This window comes from Artemia sp. Qi Xiang Cuo, chromosome 14 (genome assembly GCF_049724085.1).
Source record: "Artemia sp. Qi Xiang Cuo chromosome 14, ASM4972408v1, whole genome shotgun sequence".
NCBI classification, from domain to species: domain Eukaryota; kingdom Metazoa; phylum Arthropoda; class Branchiopoda; order Anostraca; family Artemiidae; genus Artemia; species Artemia sp. Qi Xiang Cuo.
Window position 1 is genome coordinate 17,894,895 of NC_142807.1, and position 24,002 is coordinate 17,918,896.

Genomic DNA, 24,002 nt, shown 5'->3' on the forward strand with positions numbered 1-24,002 from the left:
CAAATTATGTTATGGGGGTTATCAGCCATACTCATGTTAATTTTTGCTCGTTTTGAGTTTGACTCGGCTGTTTATTGTAATTTCTGTTCGTTTTGAATTTCATTTATTTATAGATGGTGAATTGTAGTAGTTTTACCCTTGGAAGTTGATTTGACTTTATTTCTACACATTCTTGGCTTAATGGAGCTCTTTACTTTTCTTTGAAAAACTTGTTTTGTGAAAGCAGTTTTTTAAATTATTTCTGTTCGTTTTTATTGACATTTTATTGACGTTTTTTATTCATGGGAAAAATAATTTTTTACATCTTTTCAGTTTTTTTCTATAAGAATCAATATTATGGGTTGCGATCTGTATGTTGGAGAAACTTTTTTAAAAATCTTTAATCCTGACACAAATAGTATTTTCTAATTTAATTTTATAGCTTCTGATGCTGACCTGAAAAACCAAACTTAATATCATTCCCAAAAGATTCTACCTATGCTCTTTGATAGCCTGGATACACTTACACTCTTCTTATTTAAAATTGTAAGAGCAGAAGTAATAATAGTAGTATTCCCAAAAGTTTAAACTGAATACCCCCAGTCGTTCTATGCTGAGCAAAATGGCTGTCTCAAAATTTTGACTGGATGCATTTGGAAAATGAAAGGGTTTGAGAGAAGGGCTGCTACCCCTCCAGTCTCTTTTTACTCTTAAAAAAGGCACCAGAACTTTTAATATTGAATCAAATTAGCTCCTTTAGAAGTTTCGATGATATTTCTATCTATAAAAGAGTGATGCTGCCTATGATATTGCTTATATGTTCCTTTGAAAACCTGCATGTATGCAGTTTTTTCGTTTAATCGAAACTCCTAAACGTTCCGTATAAGTTTATTCTAAATACCCTTAACGTCATTAGTTACAGTAACTGTAGTGGTAGCATTAAAAGTATACATATAGTGCCTTCTGGCTAGTTCAAAGTCCCCCAAAACATACCTCAAAGGTCTAAATTAATAATTTTAAGAAGCTCTTCAGATATTTCTTTGCTACCTTTTTGAAAGTCCACATGCTCATGTACTACTAGCAGCAGTAGTATTAACCTATTGCCTTTTGGTCAGTAGAACCAAACTCTTATCAAGTCCTGGAAATTTCAAATACAATCAGCCATTGCTAGGACACTGCTGATGTGGCCTTTTGATAACTTGTATGTTCGTATACTTCTTGAAATTTTCATCTCAATGCCCTTAGACCTACAAGTAGTCGCAATAGAAGTACTAGTAGCAATAGTAAATGTAGCAATAGCAGTAGTGTGCAGATATTGCCTTTTGGTGAGATGATCTTTGCCTTTAAGCATTCTCTGAAAATTCCAACTTGATACCCAAATCAATTCTTGAGAAACGCTCTTTTGAAAATGTACATGCACATAACATCTTTTGATTTTGTTCAAATTTTCCCTTAATATTTTAAATGAAGTAGTGTGGTAGCACTAGTGGTGTTTGTTTTAGTAGTATTGGTAGCATGCAAATATTACCTTTTTGATCATCTCCCTTATCATTTCGTGAGTTTTTCTATCTAGTATATTGAGTCATTCCTGTGCTATACGGTTGTGACAATGAGTATACACACAGCGTGTTTTGCTTTTGATCAACACTCCTCTCAACATCCTTCGAAATGATAACTTAAATGTCATTTTTTTTTGTAAAAAGTAAAGCATATACTAGGTGTAAACAATGAACGAATTGCTTAACATACAGCCCTTATCCTGAGGATTGTGGGGAGGTTGACATCCCCAAAGAGATAATTACTGGACCTTTCAATAAGGCTGATAGCTCTCTTAAAACTTCGAACGGATATATTTTGCGGAATGATAGGCTTGGGGGAGGGGGTAATTGCCCTCCATCCACTTTTGACTCTTAAAAACGGCACTAAAACTTCCAATTTCAAATCAAATGAGCTCCATCCGATCCAAAGTTTAAACGACTACCCGTTCCATAAAAATCTTATATGCCCCGAGCATATCTTATAATCCTTGCAAATGGGCTCTGGGGGATTGTGTCCACCCTAAAGACAGAGTTATACGACTTTTGGACTATTGGTAACAAAATGGACGTCTCGCAGTTTCAATTGAATGTGTTTTGGGAAAAAAGGGTGTCAGGGAGGGGGGGGGGGCTAGTTGCTCACAATCGTGTTTGGCTCCCAAAAGGGAACAATACATTAAAATCAAATGAGCCTCTTCTAAAGTTCACACGACCACCCCTTCCGTAAAAACCTTATATACCCCTGAGACATAACTTACAACCCTTACCCCAGACACTGGTGGATTCTGTCCACCTCAAAGGCCTTATTATATGAACTTTGGACTATTTTTGAACAAATGGCTATCTCAAAATTTGTATCGGATGCACTTGTGGAAAAAACAACGTGGGGGGGGGGGGGGCGAGCGAGTGTCGCCGATCATTTTGACTTTTAAAAAAGAAACTAGAACATCTGATTTCCAATCTAATGTGCCCCCTCCGCAGGTTATACGACCATCCTTTCCACAAAAACTGTATATGCCCTCGAGGCATAACTTAAAACCCTTGCGCTGAGGGTTGTAAGAGGGGGGGGGGGGAGTTCATTCTCAAACATATAAATTCCAGACCTTTCAATTACGTTGAACAAAATGCTATCTCAAAATTTTGATAGGATGTGTTTGAAGAAATGGTGGGCGTGGTAGGGGGGTTAGTTGCCCTCTAGTCACTTTCGACTATTACAAGTGGCACCAGTCCCTTCAATTTTCAATCGAATGAGCCTTTAAGCTTCTACGACAACAGATGGCCATCTTAAAATTTATATCAGATGTATTTCGGGAAAAAATAAGGCGTGTGCGTGTGTTTGGGGGTGGGGGGGTATCCACCCTCCAATCACTCTGAATCTTAAAGAGGACATTAGAAATACTGATTACCAAACTAATGAGCCCCCTTAGAAGTGTATACGATCACCCTTTTATATAAGGCTTAAATGCCCCCAGGGCATAACTTACATCCTCAAATACGTAATTTCTAGAACTTTCAACTACGTTGAACAAAATGTCTATCTCAATATTTTGACTGAATGCGCTTGGGGAAATCGTGGGCATGGGAGGGGGTTAGTGGCCCTCCAATCACTTTTGACTATTAAAAAGGGCACTAGCCCTTTCAATTTTCAATCGAATGAGCCCTTTTTGATGTTTCTACGAAAACTTCTTCAATACGAAGTGCCCTGGTGTAAAACCAAAAAATAAATAAATAAATAAACAACATATTGTACCCACATCGCTCTTTACTTAGGAAGTGCTATTGCGCTGCCTATGATTAGTTTAAAAACACGCGTCTATCATAAGAGCCAGAAGGTGTGGCATAAGAAATGAATCTTGAAGATAAAAATTAAATAGAAAAAAAAACAAGTTTTTTTTAACTGAAAATAAGGAGCAACATTAAAATTTAAAACGAACAGAAATTATTCCGTATATGGAAGGGACTGTCCCCTCCTCAACGCCTCGCTCTTTACGCTAAAGTTTTTTATTGGTTTAAAAAATAAAGTTGTGAGACAGAGTCAAACTTTAGCGTAAAGAGCGATGCGTTGAGGAGGGAACAGCCCCTTCCATATACAGAATAATTTCTGTTCATTTTTAAGTTTTAATGTCGTTCCTTACTTTCAGTTAAAAAAACTTGTTTTTTTATTTAATTTCTTAACTTTTTTGAATAAATGCAGCTTTGATTTTGGCTCACCGTACATGAATAAATAAAATGAAATTTGCACATTGATTTTACTTTTTTTTGGTTAAATGGCTTTCTCGAAATTTTGTTTTGACGTAACTTACGAATTAATTTACGTAACTAACTTCTATATTTGTATGTGTTTATTACGTATATAAGGGAGTTCGCCCCCTAGTCAATTCCTCGCCCTTTACGCTAAAGTTCGAATTTTGTTCGTATCACAAACCCCTGAATCAAAAAGGCCGGTTATTTAGAATAGATAGCTCTTTTGAAAGTACTAAAAATAAAACTTCAGCGTAAACAGCGAGGTATTGACTTGGGGGGCAAACCCCCTCATATATGTAAAAATTTCTGTTCGTTTTGAAGTTTTAATGTTGCTCCTTACTTTCAGCTGAAAAAAACTCGTTTTTTTGTTTAATTTCTGGTTGATTTTTAAATAATGCTGGGAAATCCGGTGCCCTCTTCATAGAAATTTCCCTTCCCCAAGGCAACATCCTCCATGAAAAAGTCCTCCCCCGTATACCCCTCACCCCCCCCCCCCATTGGAAAAAAAATCCTTCCTGAAAACGTCTGTATACTTCCCATTAACCAATGCTATATGTAGGCCTAAACAACGGGCAAAGTTCATAAGTTGCAGCCCTTCCCACGGAAACTGTGGGGGATTTAGACATCCTCAAAGACTTATTTATTAGATTTTCGATCATGTTGAACAAAATTGCTATCTCAAAATTTTGATTGGGTGATTTCAGGAAAAAATGAGCGTGGGAGGGGGCAAAGTTGCCCTCCAATTTTCTTGGTCACTTAAAAAGGGGACTAGAACTTATAATTTCCGTTTGCCCTCTCACGATATTCTAGGACTACTGGATCGATATGATCATCCCTGGGGAAAACAAATTTTCTCAGGCGCTTAACTTTTGATGGGTAAGACTAAGACTGATGAAACTTATATATTTGAAATCAGCATAAAAATTTGATTCTTTAGATGTATCTATTGGTATCAAAATTTCGTTTTTTAGAGTTTTGGTTACTATTGAGCCGGGTCGCTCCTTACTTACAGTTCGTTGACACGAACTGTTTGATAATTAGCGGGGATGATAAATATAACTATTTTCTATGATGTGTTTGCCGTTTTGACAAACATAATCTTAATTACGAGTATATAAAGTTATCGCTAAACATTTAATATTTAATAAAACGCGTTAATGGATAATTTTTGTCTATATATTATACTTATTTATTTATATATAATTTACACACTAACTTTTCACCAACAAAATCTATACCTAAAGGTCAAAAGATTCTTTTGATTATTAAGTGGGGGTTTCAGCAAAACTGTTTATTATCTTTCTTTATGCAATTGGAGAAAACTTGACTGAACATATCAGCATGGTCAACTAGTTTTGGTTCACATTAGGAGACATGGTTTGTCCCACCTTCAATAGGTCCAAAAAACCTTTGTTTCAAATAGTAAAGTTTCCAAAATAGCCAAATTTTAATAAGACACTGTTAAAGTAACAAAACAACGCCTTTTCACAAATTAGGCAAGATTTATGTAGCAAACAAGCAAAAGGTACAAATGTTTACATAAAAGGATTATTAACAAACCTGTTGGAACTTCATGTTTTGTTCAGTCAAAAATTGTTTCAAATTCGATGGAGATTCTTCGAGTAATCTGAATCGGAAGAGGTCAGTTTCGTGTTGGACAAACCATCTTCGATTTTCCTCTGTTGATGAATAACCTAATCGTAGAGCAAAATGGGACAGTTGGTCACGCTCACGAGCATTCTGAACTTCTTCGTCATTGATCCCACTCATCTAAAAGAACAAAATATTTCATATGAAGAGTTTAAAAGATTAAAAGAGATTAAAAATAGACAGAGATTAAAAATCAGTCCATTTTTCCTGCAAGTTTATTTAAAACCATAGGTTATTCCGTCTTTATGTGTCTGCCTTATCTTTAGGATTAGAAATCGTTCTTACCATATTTTCAGAACGATCATTGTATATTAACAAAGCTAGAGGAACTATCAAAATACTACTGACATAATATTTAAAACATAAAATAACTTCCAAATATAAACAAACTGAGTCATTTTTCAAATATAAAGTAGAAATCAACGAAAAACAAACTCTTTCAATATTTAGGAAGGCAAGTGGGGTCGAACTACCAAATAGGCTAGTATAGCTTGCAGTCTCTTAGATTAGAGGGGACTATTTCTTAGAAACAAAGAAACTCTTAAAATTGTAAGCCACTGAATAGCTCATTTACCTTAAAAAATACTCTCCTAAAAATATAGAAGTATACTATCTGAAAATAGAATAGCAAAAGTCGTTCCAATCATAGCCCATTATGTGACCCATTGTAAAAGACAATGTTCTCATAGTATCTGAATCTCGTCTTATAGTTAAGATGAATGGCGACATTTTGAGGGACACTTCTACGGCTTTTGAGGACTTTTGAGGGATTTTAGCCCATTATGTGACACATTGTAAAGACAATGGTCTTATAGTATCTTAATCTCGTCTTATAGTTAAGATGAATGGCGACATTTTGAGGGACACTTCTACGGCTACAGTACTTCAATAGTTTGATAAATGGATCTGTGCTTAAAAGGATCCCTAAATTACTTTAACCTAGAGGTCTAGCGAGGTCTTAAGCCGGTGCTGATGATAAGAAGTGAGTGAGAAAAGGAGGATAGTATTTGAATGTTTTCACAATAGTGAAAAGAGTGGTGCAAAAAAGTGTAAAACATGACATCTAAATTACTTACTTACTTGTACTTGTTGCGGGACCAGACGCGGACGCCTCACCCAGCATCTAGAAGACTACGTATGATTGATCCCCATTTGTCGCGATCTTGTGCCAGCTCTTCAGCAAACCGGAGCCAGCAGTTCTCCCACTTTCTGCCAAACTTTCGAAATCTGCCAATGGGGTCGAGGTCGTTTTTGGCAGTTGTCCGTCAATTCTTAAATTGACCGCCAGATTGCCAGGGCGGATCTGGCAAAGGGACAGCTAGAAGAACTTGCTTTATGATGTGGTCATTGGGTCTTCTAAGAACATGACCAAGCCAACGCAGTCTTCTCTGTTTGACAATCATTGCGGCGGGTTCGGTGTTACAGCAGCGGTGGTGCACATCAACATTTGAGATTTTATTGGAGTATCAAATCTTCAGGATTTTTCGTAGACTGCGGTGGTCAAAGACTTCCAAATCATGGAGATGAAGCGTCTTCAGTGGCCAAGTTTCGACTGCATAGAAAAGAACAGATCTAACAGCCACTTTATAGATAGAAATTTTTTTCTTCATACTGTTCTTCCGCCGAATGTACAGATGGCAGTGGAGTTGTGAGAAGATGACTTGGGCTTTATTGATTCTGTTCTGTATGTCAAGGTCACACCCTCCACGAGAGTCTATTATTGAGACAAGATTGTTGAAGCTGTCGACTTTTTCCAATTCTTGTCCGTAAAGTACAAGTTGGTAATCCGACTGTATGTTTAGGTCCATGACTTTAGTTTTGGTCCTGTTGATTTTCATACCCAGTAGCTGAGAGAAATGTGCTATTTCATTTAACGTTGCTTGGGCAGTTGCTGGGTCAGCAGCAAGAGCGTCGATGTCATCCGCGTAGTCCAGGTCAGACGCGTTAATGCCCAATCCCATAACAACACCATAAAAACTCGAAAGTGCACTCTCTAGAATCCAGTCTATACAGTAGTTAAACAAAACAGGGGACAATATGCACCCCTGTTTTACACCCCTTTCAACATTGAAGGGCTCAGTTTCTTCGCCCAGCACTCTTACTGTCGATTTGCAATTCTTGTAGTAAACCTTCAACAGCTCTATGAATTCAACCGGCATACCATCTTCCAACATGATTCGCAAAAGGTTTTTGCGAGTTACAGAGTCGAAAGCAGCCACAAAATCATGGAACATGTTAATTATGGGGAGTTTGTACTGTTCGCACTGTTGGAGAATAAAGCGAAGAGTGAAGACCTGGTCAGTGCACCATCTCCCTCTTCGAAATCCGCATTGATTTTCACGTGTCCGCTCATCCCTTGTTACCTCGAAACTTTTAAGCAAAATCATCGCATATACTTTGGTAGCCATATCCATAAGTGATATCCTTCGATAGTGTCGGCTGTCGCATTTGTCTTGCCTTTTAAATATTGGGGCTATTTTTGACACCCTTCAATCGGACGGTAGGGTCTTTTTCTCTGCTATCAGACTGAAGAGGGTTTCTAGTTTCTCCTTTACCACTTGGGGCGACGCCTTGTAGACCTCGGGAGGGAGACCATCTTCTCCAGGAAACTTATTGTTTTTTAGCCGTTTGATCGCGTTTTGTATCTCTGAAGCTGAAGGTGATGCCATGTCAATTTTATACGGTGGTTTTTCAGTTGTTGGTGGCAGCATCGGCGTTGCATCTTGCCCATCTGTATTTGGATTAAGCAGGTCTTTAAAGCGATTCTTCCAGTCATCAAGTTTACCTTGCACGTCACGGATCACACTACCTTGAGCGTCTTTTAAGGGACCAGCAATTGGCGACTTTATTCCAGTTATTTCTTTGAGAGTTCTATACAGCCTACTCGTGTCATTATTTCTTGCTGCTTTTTCCATCTCTAAGGCAACCTCATCCCAAAATTGTTGGCGGTATTGACGTAAGCTTCTTTTAACCTGTTTACGTAGTGACTTTTTTACTGCGATTGATGCGTTTAATGCCTGCCGCCTAGCTTCGATTAGCTTTACAGTTTTCTCTGAGACATTCTTCCTCGTCTTTGCAGGGGCATAGCCGATTACTTCAGCGGCCACCTTTTCAGTGGTGTTCCGGAATTGTTTCCATCGGGTTATAAGGTCTTCATCACATTTGGTCATGCTTCCAAATTGGTTTTGTAACTTCATGCAAAAACCTTCTTTCATTGTTTGGATTTTCAGTTTCTCCACGTGGAACTTTCTATTTGGGCGTTGTTTCTTCCTTGCGCTTAACTTCGGGAGTATTTTCGCACCTACAAGCGTCTGGTCGCTTCCAGATTTTGACCCTTTGCACGCCCCTCTGTAAGCTCGAGAATCGATGACTGAGGAGCGCCAACGCTGACGGATCAATGTATGGTCAATTTGGGCAGTTGTGGAGCCATCGTTTGAGCGCCAAGTCTTTCTTTGAGAGGGTTTGTGTTGGTGATGGTAAGATTTTGAGATCTGGCGAACTGGAGTAGTATCTCCCTATTGCAGCACCGCTGGCCGTAAGTGAATGGGCCAAAAATATCGCGAACATAGGGGTCTGTCGGGCCAACACGAGAGTTTCAATCAACCGCTGAAATTAGGAAGTCCCTTTTGACGCATTTATGCATTGGAATCTCCAGATCGGTGCAGATAAAGTCCTTATCAGCATCTGTGACCCCTCTCGTTGGTGCATAAGCATAAATTATAGAAATGTTGGATAATCTTCCCTTAAGTTGTAGTCTGGCTATTCTTGGGTTCACTGGATCCCATGCAAGAAAATCTTTTTGCGCAAGGCAGCCTGTCATAAAGCCGACTCCATGGTCATCGAATCCATCATATGCATCAGAGTTGAGGAATAACTATAAGTTGTTAGAGTCATGAACCGATATAGTTTTTTCAGACACTTCGTTCAATCTTGTACCTAATAGACAAATAACAACTACTTGGTAACGGTTCGTTGCCATAGCCATCACTAGCCTTGTTGATTCTCGCTTCGCCGATTTCACATTCCAGCTTAAACTCGGAATTCATCCTTCTGTAAATTTATTTCACAGGGAATACTGTCATCTAAATTACTGTCTTTGTGCTGTAGGAACAGCTATAATAAGAGGCACGAATTATATATACATATATATATATATATATATATATATATATATATATATATATATATATATATATATATATATATATATATATATATATATATATATATATATATATATATATATATATATATATATATATATATATATATATATATATATATATATATATATATATATATATATATATATATATATATATATATATATATATATATATATATATATATATATATATATATATATATATATAAATTGTCAGGTGACAGTGTTGTGAAACCTGATAAAAAAAAAATTGACATCAACAGAACTAGTGCACATAAGGGCATAAAATCCATACAACAGACCAAATTCCACAAACCCATCTAAGAAAAAGTGCATAGAGCAAGGAAGACAATAAGAAACATGGGGGAGGGATTGAGAGGGCATTGGCACCCCTTCCTCTCCATATATTTTGAAAAAAAAATACCTTTTTGGGGGTGATTTCATTAAAAAAATACACTTTTTGGCATTTTCATTTAAATAAAAAATGTTCCCCCTCTAAAGTTACCCTTTCATCATTGCATATAGGGCCTCTTTTATTTTAGGGCTTGTTTGTGAAGTTTGTTTTATTTTTATTATGGTCTGGGGACTTTTATCTGTATTCCCTACTCTCTATTTCCGTTTTCGCACTGAGGACGGTTAAGTGGAGGTCACGGCTGCAATATTTGCATTCTATTCTTCTTTTTTATCTTCTTTTTTAGTTGGAATTATCATCAAGGTTTCCTTCGTCAATTTTTTTGTTTTCATTTTGTCATGCTTAGCCAATGCGGTCTAAGAAATTATATAGAATAATTGTTTACCAAAAATTGAGCTTCTTGGCAATCCGGATGGGTTCAAATAAAAAGCATGACGTCCTTGCATGGGGTGTAAATATTTCATGAGAAAAATTAAAAGGGTGTGGGGAGTTATCACAGGGAGTAAGAAGTAAAGATCTGAATAGGGTGCGATGGAGGAGTGTATACAGCAAGTTTATATCTCAGGTAGGTCAGAAATTGAGATTAGCTCATATTATAGTGGTATTAAAAATCCCACACTAATCTTTGTCCAGATTCCCAAAATTTTGCTCTGGTGTTTTCTTGTTTTAGTAAAATAAGATTGAACAATCCACAACAAATATCCAATAATGTTTTAAAACACGAAACTTCTGTTAAAAACTTGATAGCAGTAAATGAGGCAGAGAAGACACGCAAGGAATTCTTCAGTTTGACCACATACTGAAGGAGGGGGTACTCCCCTGAGACTGACATTAAGGAGCCCCCCCCACAACCCTGGAAAACTGCCTAGTAATCTTTTTTCACGTTTTAGCAAACTTTAGAAATAATTTGGATATGCACGAAGACGAAATAACAATAAAACAGATACAAGGAAGACTTCGTTTTTAGGTCAATGCATCCACTCCTTCGTCAAGATGAAGGGTTAGAGTGGGCTTCATGTGAATGCTACGGTTTAGTTTCATTCTTTTTCTACTTCTTCTTTGCTTGCTTTATTTTTATGTTATTGATCACGTGAATTAATTAATTAATTAAGCCACCTCATACAGGTCATTTGACGTTCTAGTAGTGTATATGTTTATTAAGTTGATTTATTTCTTTGTTGATTGCTTGATAAAGGAATCAATAAAAAACAGTACCACCTCCCCCCAATGATCTCAGGTCACATCCTAATCCCCAGGAGACATAACTAGCACACTAGCTCTTACTTCCAATAAACTTTAATCAAAAATTGACATCCTTTTCTAATATATTTCCTGATAAGAAAAATGCTGCCCCCCCCCCCAGAAAGGCTGGATTGCCCCAGGACACAAAGATATCCGAAAATCTCTTTTAGAATATGTAGTAATATTTGTTTTAAAAAATAAAACAAGCGTATGAGTATTTGAACAAAATTTAGACTACTTACAACTTTAAAATAAATTTTAAGATTTTGCTTTCTCAATTCGTCTCCTAGCTGGGTTCTCCATGCTTCTGAAAACTTGGATGTCTTTCCTAGGTTCACTCTCTCTATGCTTCGAAGAACTGAAATTGAGAAAAGCAAAAAGTGAAATTCATATTAACTAAAAAAGAGTAGTCACTTTCAGGACTCGAGTAAATTAAAGCCACATACACAAAGTTTAAGCCAACTTTTACCTTACCTTAATCACCTTAATCCATTTGAGAGCTTTAAAGTCCTCCAGAACTGAAGTGCTTCTTAGTTGATGATTCCCAGTCGAACCTCCACTGCCTCTTCTCCCACTCCTTGCCAAGTTGATGTTTGAAAGACTGGATGGAAGGAGTGCTGACAGTAGAGTCCTTCAATTCATTCCAGTGGTTTATTACTATTCTTGAAAACTACATTTGACTGATTCTTGATCTGGAGCTTAATTTCGGTAGCTTCTTTGAATGTCCTCTTGTTAGATAATGATTGGTACTGTGGCTGCCCATGAAGATGGTGGAGTTTTCCTTTTGGAATTTATAAGCCTGCATCTTATCACTACACATGCTTCCGTAGACGATTGTAGGTAGTTTGAGTTAACTGAGACGGTCCTCATATGAAACTAATTTTAGGCTTTTCACGCACTTCGTTGCTCCCCTCTGAACAAATTTTGATGAGTCTAACATCTTGCCGGTAAGAGGGACCAGCCAGGCACATGCCAAAATCAAGATGGGGTCTAAAAAGAGCCTTAAAAAGTATTGTGAATATTGTTGCCTCTTGGTTACTGATGGTCCTTTTTTCTTTCCTTTACTAATCAAAACTGTATGGATCAGTTGCCCCATTGTTCAAAAGTTTCTTAGCTTGGAAAATGGGCTTACTGACATAAAAATAACCAGACACAATTGCTAGTCCCTGTTTTTTTTTGTCAAAAGGCGAAGAGATAAACAGCTTTTAAAACCTTCATTTAAAGGATTGGTCTTCAGATAAATCTCTACCACAAAAACACATACAAGCTACTACAATACAGGCTATGGTAGAGATGAAGCCATTCTCAAAGGTATTTAGCAACGAATTAAATTGCACACGCACTTACTTTCATGCTTCAAAAGTGTATGTAATTGAGCTCCACACTCTGTAATTGTCGGAAATTTTGTGTAAGCGTAATCCAATTATCCAAGTGGCTTATCAAGAAAGTTAGTATAATGTGCATCTTGCCTAAAAAAAGGAGGACTAGCACCAGGCAATAGAAAAAACTACAACTCATCTGGTGCTGTACAAATAGATTAGCAAACTCATTGATGCTCATTTCGTTAGTGTATTTAACAAGTAATCTTTTTTTGGCGTTTTCTTTGTAATTGTAAAAGTACCATAATTTACCTTTCATTTTTCGAGCTATAATAACTATTTAAATAGACGAATACGAAAAGAAGTATTTTTTTTTTACCTCCAATTGAGTATAATTTTCCATCCTCTTTTTACCGCTTGTCTACCATCAAGAGCAAGAGAGGAGAGTCCTGGCTTTAAAAGAATGTTGAATAGCCACTAGTCACAGAAGTTGGCAATCCAGTCTATCCCTGAAATGACACAACAACCTCTAGTGACCAACATCATCAGAATTAGATGGTGGTAATATTTGGGACACATTCTCGGTATGGAACAACCATAGACTCCCAAAGCAACTTTACGTTAGCAACCACCAGGAAATCATAGCTAGAACAGACCCAGAAATGCACTGTGCTGGACCTACCAGAGGGATCTCTGCAACCTGTTCATCACCATTCAACCAGAATGTGGGAACATCGCTGCAGCAGCAAATCTGAAGGATGATTGGTGGCTTCTCTTCGATACCCTGGGTGCCTCAGGAGGTAAGACACCTCAGGGTGCCTTAAGGGTAAGTTCCCCCTTCTTAAGGGTTACAACTACTTATCATTTTCAGCACATACAAGTAAGCTTTTCCTCAAAACTTTGTCTGGAGGACTGTCTATCCTGAAAACAAACCTAAGTTAATTTAGAATCAGCTTATTTTTTTTTCTCCTACAAGTATTCTGAGGGTACATCAAGGATTTACAAAATTTGATTTATTCAATTTTTAAACTGGATAAAAAAAATGAAGTACAGATATACTGATTTTCTATATAAATTTCTGCTTCAGAAATGGAGATTTCCTGACGGATCAGTAACACATTTGCTATATTATCACAAATACAAGTGAGAGCAGCCAATTTTGGTCAAATCTAAAAACTTTACCCTCATCCTCGAACTGCTGGCCTTCCTTCACTTCTGTAAATGCCTTAAAGATATGAAATTTGTTTTTCAATAAATCAAAACTAAAACAAAATGTCCTACTGAAGTACAATGCATTTTGTCAAGACTTTCATGTACAAGAGCAAGAGACAGAATTTAGGATCTTGCAGAGTCGTGGAGAACAACAACTTTCTGTACTGACTGGTAACATGTTGTATTACTAAGCCTGTCTGACTTAATACACACAGTATAGGAATCCATTGATGGTATCACATTCATGTAAAGCACCATACTAGTTCCAAAAAACAATTGAAAACACCTTGCCAACTGTGAGATACAGTGTTGCCATTCAAGTTTGAAATCCTTTGTGGTCCTTAAAGAACTCCTTATGCAAGGCAAAAATATGCCAACTTGATAGGATTTTATACCCAAACAGTGTCATTAATTTCTGAAAAATTTTCACTGGTTTTAAGTTCTTGCAAGCTAGAAACTTTATGACAATTCCTTGGTCAGATTTTATAAGGCCAACCAACTGTTCTTACCACTTTTGACATGCATACCTACCTTTCCTAGAAGTGACCACGTGTTCTGTTAAGCATTGCACATTCTACAAAAAGTGTCATTTATATTGATCTTCCTCATAAGAGCAAGCTTCTACACAGTGGAATTAGAAGAAGGGAGCCTCCCTGAACCATTCTAGAAGCCTTTTAAGCAGAATAGTTTGAAATTAAACACAAAAATACATTTCATGGTTTTACAGAGTCCCTACTTTAAACGAAAGTATGTGTACTGCCATACTTCACCTAGTTGAAATGAATATTAATTAAGTCACAAGACAAACCTGCCAGTCTCTCATCTGCAAACTTTATCAAATCATCTAATAGAATAGTTTGATCAGGATGATCCTTGTAAAATGACAGACCATGCTTGTAAAATTTCTTCTCAATGTTCACAGCTTTTCTTCTTAGATACCTCACTCCTTTTGTAACTGAATGAGGAGAAGAATACTCCATTTTGCCAGCTAGAAGAGTATACAGAAGACTTAGACCATGTTTCACACACTTAAAAAACATAAATGTATTTCTATTGATTTCATAAGAAAACTGCATGTTTTGGGTTAAAAACTTCTGACTTTTTAAATAATAAAAGAAACCCATAGATGGTTATATACCAGCTACCCATACCTAGAAACTTGGTTTCTTGCAGCAGGACCAGGCATTTTCCACCCCACCTGCCATCTGAAATTTAGATGTTATATGGGAATTTGTTTCCCTGTAAGCTCATCAGAAACTTAGTTAGCCTTTAAATAAAGACAGATTGCCTTCAAATCTACTAACGTTCAAGGACTATATTCAAATAAAAGCAAATAAATTGGATATTTTGAGAATTCACACTTTCTATATAAACTATAGTACCATCTGATTTTTAACTGAGCCAAAGTAGATATTGTGAGTAGCCACATATTGATTAACTAAAAAAAAAATGAATGCTGGAAATAATTTACTAATAACTGACAATATACTGACAAAATAGTACCAGCTAAATGGTAGCAACATCTTATACAAAACTATATCAGGTAGTCTTTGAGCAAGAGATCTTCATATGGTTTAGTTGCAATAATCATTGGTCTCCGCTATGGTTCATGGAGCAAATGCCCCTCTCAAACATGCCCAGAAGATAGAGACCCACAGTAGGACTTATAAATCAACTTTACAAATTGTTGTAGATTTACTCTGGGCTTCATAAAAAAAAATCCTTTATCCTTTTGCATACTGACTATAAGTTAATACCTTATGCTTTGCTTTGTCCTGTTATTTTGATGTCAACCTCTCCCTTGGCACTGAAGCCACTTTAAAAACCTTATGATACAGCAAGGACAATTGTTCAGGAAACTAACCATTCTTCATTTAAACCCTAGCCTGATTTGAAATCTCTTTATCTTGTCATATGCTTCCTTCAATTCTTTTTACGCTTGCATAGACACCCTCCTGCCCCCTCTGTAACAACACATTTTTTTCTGTTTGACCAAATGTCCTATCATCTTTCCATTTCAAATAATTTTCAAATTCCTTATACTCCATCTTTGCAGTCAGACATTGTCCAGTGAATAAGGAATTAATCCTGTAGGGGCTGATTGGTCAAGATGTTGAGCCAATGTGTCGGCTGCATCCCATTCTCAAAGCCATGGCTTGGATGACGAATCTTTGTCCACAGCTCCCTTGAAGGCCTCCCCACTAGGGCTTAGACTACTCCTTTGCTTAGGGAGTTCCAGAGCCCCGCCAAACTATTTGGGAAGAAGTTTTTCTGCAGTCTGGTGTTGGCTTGTTTGCAATAGAGCTTCATGGTACGTCCTCTAGTTCTTGTTGACCAGTCAAGTTCAAGCATATTTTGTTGCAAGGACTGAGTGTGCAATATTTTATATGACATGATGACATCCCCACACAGGACTGAGTGTGCACTTCCGTCAATAGGAGAGGGTAGGAATTTGTAACTTCTCCAGGTGGGATGGGTAGTCCAGGCTTTTACAACCCTCTATTGATTTAGTTGCTCACCTTTGAACACTCTCTAGTTTTTTCTTGTCACCTTTATTTAATGGGGTTGCCACACACATACCAAATTCCAGTTTTGGTCAAACAAGTCCTTTGTGTAGCTTTGACATCAGCTTTGGTGACCTACTGAGGAATGTTCTTTTTTACAATTCACAGGGTCTGGAGTACTTGGAGGCAACTAACTGAGCATTTTGGTCAAACTTCAATTCATCATCCACAAGTATACCCAGGTTTTTTTTCAGCATGGGAGGAAACAATCATTTGCCCAACACCATCTATTCTACATATATGATACTGATGCCTCACATTCTTTCTGCCAAAATGAATTGTCCTGTGTTTCTTAATGTTGAATTCTAACCTCCAGAGTTTTGCTCAATCAGAGAGTTTGTTTAAGTCAGCTTGTAATAAGGCTTGCTCTTGGGTTGTTTTTGCTGGGCTGATGATTTTCAAATCATTGGCACACAGGTTCATTTTATATATGACAGATTGTGGGGCATTGTTGATATAGATGTTGCATAATGTTGGACCAAGGATTGTTCCCTGTGGGACTCCACTTTCCAGTTCAGTATTATCTGAGGAAAATACCTGGCCGTTTTCTTCATGCACATTTGTGTTGTGCCTTCTATCTTTCAGGAGTGCAATCGCCCACTCAACAACCTCCTGGCTTACCCTGATTGCAATTAATTTTGCCTGTAATCAATCATGACATACTTTATCAAATGCTTTGGCAAAATCTAGGAGAATGAGGTCTACTGGGTTTCCTTTATCTAGGAGCTCTGTGACAAAATCGTATGCGTCTATCAGATTTGTATCAATGGATCGTCCTGATCTAAATCTGTGCTGATTCTGCGTAATAAGATTGTTAGAGGTGAGGTGTCTGACAATGGCAGTATTTACTATTCCTTCCAGAATTTTCCCAGCAACAGATGTAATGCTAATAGGGCATTAATTTGATGGGTCTTATCAGCTACCACCTTTATGGATAGGGGCGATATTAGCATTCCGCCAGTCCTGAGGCACTGTCTTCATATCCAGGGATTTTTGGAAAGTGCTGCAAGAGGCAAGGCTGATTGTGCATGAACTTCCTTTAGTGTCTGAGGGTGTATTCTGTCAGGCCCTACAGATTTGTTCTGATTCAGATTTTTCAACCTAGCCTCAACATTGTCTTTACTGACAGTAATTGGTGACATTGGTTTATCAACTGTATACTTAGGTTGATTGAAAAGTGGATCTCTATCTGGGGTAGTGAAGACTTTCTTGGAAATGATTGTTCAGTGTCTCAGCTATTTCTTTAGGGCTGGTAATAAATGCTCCATTAACCGAAAGCTCAGTTATTGAGTTTCTTCCAGGTTTTTGCAGGGAAGCATACCTCCAAAATTTCTTGGGATTTGATTTGGAAGCATCTGCAATTGCTTCTTCATGCTCTCTTGTAAGTTTTTGTGAAAACTGTCAAGCTTTATTACAGAGTTGCTTAAATCTATCATAATTTACCTGTGCTGGCATATCTTTATATAATTCTACCATGTTGAAAACCTTTTGTTGGTGTATTTCTTTTATTTTCTGTTTCTCTCCTGTTTCTTCCTGGCCATGGAGCATTGTGGAGGAGACTATATTGAAGTGCTTTTGTAGTAAATTTATTGTTGAATAAAACTCTGCACTCAGCAATCCTTTCAAGCAGCTTTCTCTCTTTGTACTACTGACTTTCAAAGGAAACACAACAAACATATAGACACATAGCTTGCTGTATTCCAAATATCTTGGATACCTAAAATGATTGAACTAAAGAAAAATTACCAGACAATATAGACAAATCACAAAGTATCTGGGGGTTTGGGCTACAATGCCCATGGATACAATCAGCCCTCAGTACTTCTATAAGCTATCCCTTCTATAAGAACCACCAACTTCAATTTAGCTGACAGCTTTACATGTTTAGAAAATGATATAAGCTAAGCAAGAAATGTGTATTCTTGTTGAACAAAGTATGTCATTTATTAATGTTCTTTTGTGATTTTTCCTGATAAAACAGCCCAGTTGTTACAAATAGTATCCCTCACATTGTAGCAAAATTTTGTCATTTGACCAAGGAATTGCTTTAAGGTTTCTTTGTTGTTTTTTCCTTTTCATGAAATCTTTTTTTTTTTTTTAATAGGTTTTTATATTTTGTGTTTTTGAAAGTGAAAACACAGGCTGGGAATGGACCAGGGGCAAATCTCCAGCGTTTTTATTTGAGGGGGGGGGGGGGCAAGAGGAGTCTATAGCCAAGGGGCATGGGCTATAAAATAATTTTTTATCTCCAAATTATTAGGGGGGGGGACAACTGCCCCCCCCCCTAAAAAATGCCACTGGAATATACTGAAGTTTATATAGCCATCTTTATTTTAACAGTAAGATTAAGGATGTGTTATAGAAAGAGTTTTGGTTTAAATTACAATGTCCTATCAAGTATTTAAAAGTGTTGATCCAGGTATGTATTAACTGTCTGGTTCAGAGTAAGGGTTGGAAAGATAGGTGTTTTACAGAAAGAGAGCAGACTTGTATGGTATCTCAAAGTATGGGTGATAGGATGAGGCATTTCATTGTAGGATGCAGCTAATTTGGGTATTAAAGGGAAAGATTATTTGCAATATTATATATTCACTCCTAATTATAAAGAGAGATAAGAAAACCTAATCCTTACATTTATGACAAACCTAGCTCTATTTAGTACTACTGTGAAACCCCTTTAGATCAGACTTTGTCCAGTTGGCTTCAAAATCTACTTATTTTAAATCTTTTTTTTTTAATTTAAAACTAACAACACCCTAAAAAAATTATATTATAATACTTAAATAAACAAGGAACAAAAAGCCAAACAAAGTAAAAATCTATAGTCAGTTCAATATTGTTCAACAAAGGTTGAAAAACTGCATGGCATAGCTATGCTCACATTTATGAATTGCAACAATTTAATAAAGCAGGAACAAAAATTTAATCATGGTTTGCATGCTGTGAGACAACTGTCAATAGTTTGGGAACATTTTGCTGGCACTTGGTGAGAGCTTTAAGTTGATAAAAGGGACATAAGATGATTTGGTGAGCAGGTTGGTCCCAAAGGGACAACCCACAATTTTTGTAGAAATTCTGACAGTACTGTAGTCAGATAAGGTTTAAAAAACTTGAGGTCCCCAAGCAACTCTAGGTAAGAAATTATAGGCTTCTTAGATGCTATCATTATGGCTCTAAACTAAATTCTCTCCCACATATCACATGAAAGTGCCATACTGGCCTAAAATAAACTATGGAAGGATGGGTAAAAGTATTGTAGATACACAAAAGGTGTGGGAAGAGGACGCAATACCTTGAAATAAATTGCAATGACTGAAGTTCCAAGTTTCTTCTTTTTAACATAATATTACCTTTTTTTCCCCATTTAAGGTCAGAAGTTATACAAGCTAGATCAAACACATTAAGATACCAGAAGATGTGGAATGAAATTAACATTGTCAATTAGAAAGGAGAAGCTTAATTCATAGGACTTGTTCAAATTGACAGACATATCTGATATATAAGCTATACCACCAATGCTATTAAGTATGTCCCTTGCTTTGCAAGGATGACCCCTATAGCATTCCTCCAGGAAGGACAGATTATCCACACATGATGCCTTGGAACTTTTGGTGTCTTCGGCCTCTTAATTTGGCTTACATGTCTGTCTTACCATGAATGTCTTAAATCTGGTTAATGTAAACATTCGGCAGTGAATGTCCAAAATTCCTTTTTCTTTGCTTGGATTCAATTAGCTTTGCAAGTCAGCTTTTTCAGTCTTGTGCAAGATATGATGGTAAAAGTTAGATTATGTCAGTTTAGGTTAAATTTGGTTATAAATATCACCTAAGCTAACCTAACCAAACCTGTCATCATCAAACATTGCATTAATTTGAAAAAGTTGACTGTCAATACTGACTAAAAAAAATTGTATTTTGGACATTCACCAGTGAATAACTTCATTCTTTACCACTAAGATCTTACATCTTTCTGCACAGACTAGTGTTCTTGAGTTTATCATTGTTCCAAGATCTTACATCTCACTGATGCTAGCAAAAAGTGCAAATAACACCATTTTTCAGTCACACAGAACAATGATGAGAGAAGTTTGGTGATATACTGATCATTGTTCTTAGACTGCTGATCAGAGCAGAATGATGAAAGATGTTTGCAAAAGCGCAGCATAAGAAGCAAGATCTTAGTTGTAATATTTCACTTTTAAGCATTCTTTGTCAAAAGATGTAAGATATTAGCACAATGATGAGAAAAAAACAGCCTTAATGTAAACATTCACCAATTTTGGACATTCATGGTAACATCTGCATTTGTTGGCACATTAGACAATTTTGTAAGCACATTCTTTACATCCCCTCTCCAAACGCAAAACTCAGCTTTGCCCCTGCATAGTAGCTTGCAGGGGCAAGTAGTAGCTTGCACCTATTCAAATTTTGACAAAACAAGATTTTACCTTAATTTTCAGCTATCATTTTTTTTTCTGGCTTTAGTTCTGAAAATGCAATTCCTGTTATCTGAATAGAATTTTAAGCCATTACCTTACCTTAAATTGGAACTTGGAGCAAAATTAAGGACTTTCATCCTTGTGATGCTCTGTTATGACTTCTATGGGTTGTTTGCTAAATTTGGGTTGAGGACTCAGCAGCTTCTCAGTTGGTACAGGAACTCTTGCTGTAGCCATTCTGTGTCTAGATTTTTCTTGAATGCACCTATTGAATCAGCAGCCATTGTATCTTCAGAGAGTATATTCCACAAGTTTGTTACTCATTGGCTAAAGAAATGGCTTCTTTCTTGGACTATGGAGCATTTCTTGAAGATCTTTTTAAAAACTTGAAGACAAGTTATGAATCATCAGCGTAAAGAGGTAGGAAGTTTGAGAGAAAATTGGGTGCATCATTTATATATAAGTTGAAGAGACTTGGCCCAAGTGGGGATTGCTGCTTAAAATAGTTGTAGCAAGGAAAAATTAGGGACACCCTGAGAGTTTTAAACTCTTACAACTTGTATTCTTTCTGAAAGGAAACTCTGTATCCACTATGCAAAAACATCATCAACAATAGCTGTATTTAGTTTAGTGATAAGGAATTAATGACGAACCCTGTCCAATGCTTTTGAGAGTTCAAGGAGCACCATGTCAACAGGTAAATCATTATCCAATAATGATGTAACATATTAATATGTGTGTATTAGATTAGTATCAACAGATCTTAAAGATCTGAAGCCATGATGAGTAAAAGTGAGAATGGTGTTGATTTCCAAGGGCTGAATTAGGGTATTGACCAATCTTTCAAGCACCTTTACAACTGCAGAAGCAATGCTAATAGGATGGTAATTTTCTGCATGATCTTTGGGGCCTTTTTTGTGGATTGGTGTTATATAGGACCTTTTCCAATCTGACAGTAGTTCTCTATTTGTAGGGACAGCTGGAAGAGTCTACACAAAGGAGAACTGAGAACAATTTGGCATTCCTTGAGAAGTCTTGGGTGTATTCCATCTGATCCTCTGGATTTATTCAGGCTATTTAAGACCATATCTTTGGTAACTGATAATTTTGGCATTGGATGACATTATTAAGTTTGCTGGTGCCATATCAATGTTTTTTTTTTTAATTTAGGAAATGTATCTGCATATCTTTAAAACCTCATAAATTGGGATTGAGCAAAGTTGTGGAGCTGAAAACAATTTTGTTGTACTTCATTTAAGCAGAAGATCTAATCTGCAAGGTTTCACTTTTATAACACACAGATTTTTAAAGGTCACCAAAGGTCATGACTCTCTACAGGGAGAAAGAGTGGAGGTAGGTACTTCAAAATACCTTCCCAGAACATAGACTACTTTAGCCTGTAGACCCATCCCTGGAAGTTTAATTTTTCTAACCTAACCCCTTTCCAAGATAGCCAAAAGTAGCTAAAGTAGAATTTAATCAAGGTAAAATTCTACTCTAGCTACTTTTGGCTATCTTGGAAAGGGGTTAGGTTAGAAACATGAAACTTTCAGGGATTGGTCTACAGGCTAAAGTATGGGTAAGTTTTTCATTATTCATATTATTGACTTATGAATAAAGTAAACACACCACTTGATGCTGTTTTTTATGCTCTTTCCAAATATAATAGGTAATCATTTTTGTTGGAAATGAATTTTACCCCCACCACTATATACCAATTCAGGGTATATATTTGTGCATTAGGGGGTGGGGGTAAATTTTATTTCTTATTTAAATGAGAGGTAAGTTTAAACTTCCCTGCTAGTGTGCAAATATAGCCTATAGGCCTACCCTGAATTGGTATATATATATATATATATATATATATATATATATATATATATATATATATATATATATATATATATATATATATATATATATATATATATATATATATATATATATATATATATATATATATATATATATATATATATATATATATATGTATGTATATATATATATGTATATATATATATATGTGTATATATATATATATGTATATGTATGCATCAAATTATGGGTAAAGTTCTACGAAATCATATTATTGAGTTAGGCTAGGACTAAAGTGAATACTCCATTTGGTACCTTTTTTTATGCTGATTACAAATATAACAAGCATTTCTATGAAATTGAATTTCAGCCCCCCCCCCCTAACGATGCTAATGCAGGGTTAGGTATAGCCTATATAGGGGGGGGGGCTGAAATTCATTTCTGATAGAAATGCTTATTACATTCGTAAATCAGCATAAAAAAAGGAATCGAATGGTGTATTCACTTTAGTCCTAACTCAATAATATGATTTTTTAGAACTTTACCAAATTATGTATTCACTTTATCCTAGCTAAATTATGTTATCAACCACAAATTCCCCAAATAAGGAGCTTGACACTTCCTTCGGAGATATATTTTTGGTTCTGAATTGATTCTTGAAAGTTTCATTCACCAAATCAAGCTATTTTTCAAGATAGGCATAGTAAGATGCCTAAGCTTGAATTTTACCACAAATTCTCTGCTTTATCAATCTCAATTCAAATCTCCCGCCAGAAGTATATTTTTACAGGTTTTTGTTATGCAGCCCTCTTTTATTTAACGTATCAAACAGCGTAACGGACAGTAAAGGGCTCGCAAAGTTAAGGCACTATCTGATTAAGGTTTTTTTTCCCTCTCTTTTTTCCCATCCCCCACTGTTCGTGGTATTTAGCCACCAGTGTTATACCAGTAGGCCACAACGCCACTGGCGTGGTAATATACGGGTGTCACAACTTATTGGAGGGGAAAACCCCGGCCCACACGTAGCTGATTTCGGGAACCGATTTCAGCAAGCGTGTATTCCACGTCGAGTGATTATAATTAATGATGCTAAAAGGCGGGGCTTAGTGACGTTTTTCACCGATTAAACATCATTAATTACGATCTAGACAAGGAATGTACTAGGGCTTTAGAGCTTTAGGCATGTAATTAATCTTATTTAATGATTATCGTAAATTAATCTTAATTAATGATGATTAATCACCGAAAAACGTCACAGAGTCCCGCCTCTTAGCATCATTAATTATAATCAGACGACGTAGAATACACCCTTGCTGAAATCGCTTACCGAAATCAGTTACGTGTGCCTAGCCCTTAAGTGAAAAGCAGTTCATTGCCAAGTGGAAACCTTAAATTATCAAACGCATCAAAGCAGGGGGAGATCTAAG

At 36.5% G+C, this 24,002-nt stretch overlaps 1 protein-coding gene across 1 annotated transcript in view; it reads right to left on the reverse strand.

The window, feature by feature from the left end:
* The window catches only part of LOC148944226 (DNA primase large subunit-like), a 56,699-nt gene extending 33,367 nt beyond the window's left edge, over window positions 1–23,332 (reverse strand). Inside the window, exons 1-4 of the mRNA XM_089099869.1 lie at window positions 23,305–23,332; window positions 14,567–14,746; window positions 11,470–11,585; window positions 5,319–5,528 (exon numbers count right to left, since the gene is read on the reverse strand). Coding sequence (XP_088955995.1) covers window positions 5,319–5,528; window positions 11,470–11,585; window positions 14,567–14,738 — 498 coding nt within the window. The 5' untranslated portion in view covers window positions 14,739–14,746; window positions 23,305–23,332. The remainder of the gene's footprint in view (window positions 1–5,318; window positions 5,529–11,469; window positions 11,586–14,566; window positions 14,747–23,304) is intronic.
* Between the last annotated feature and the right edge of the window lie 670 nt (window positions 23,333–24,002).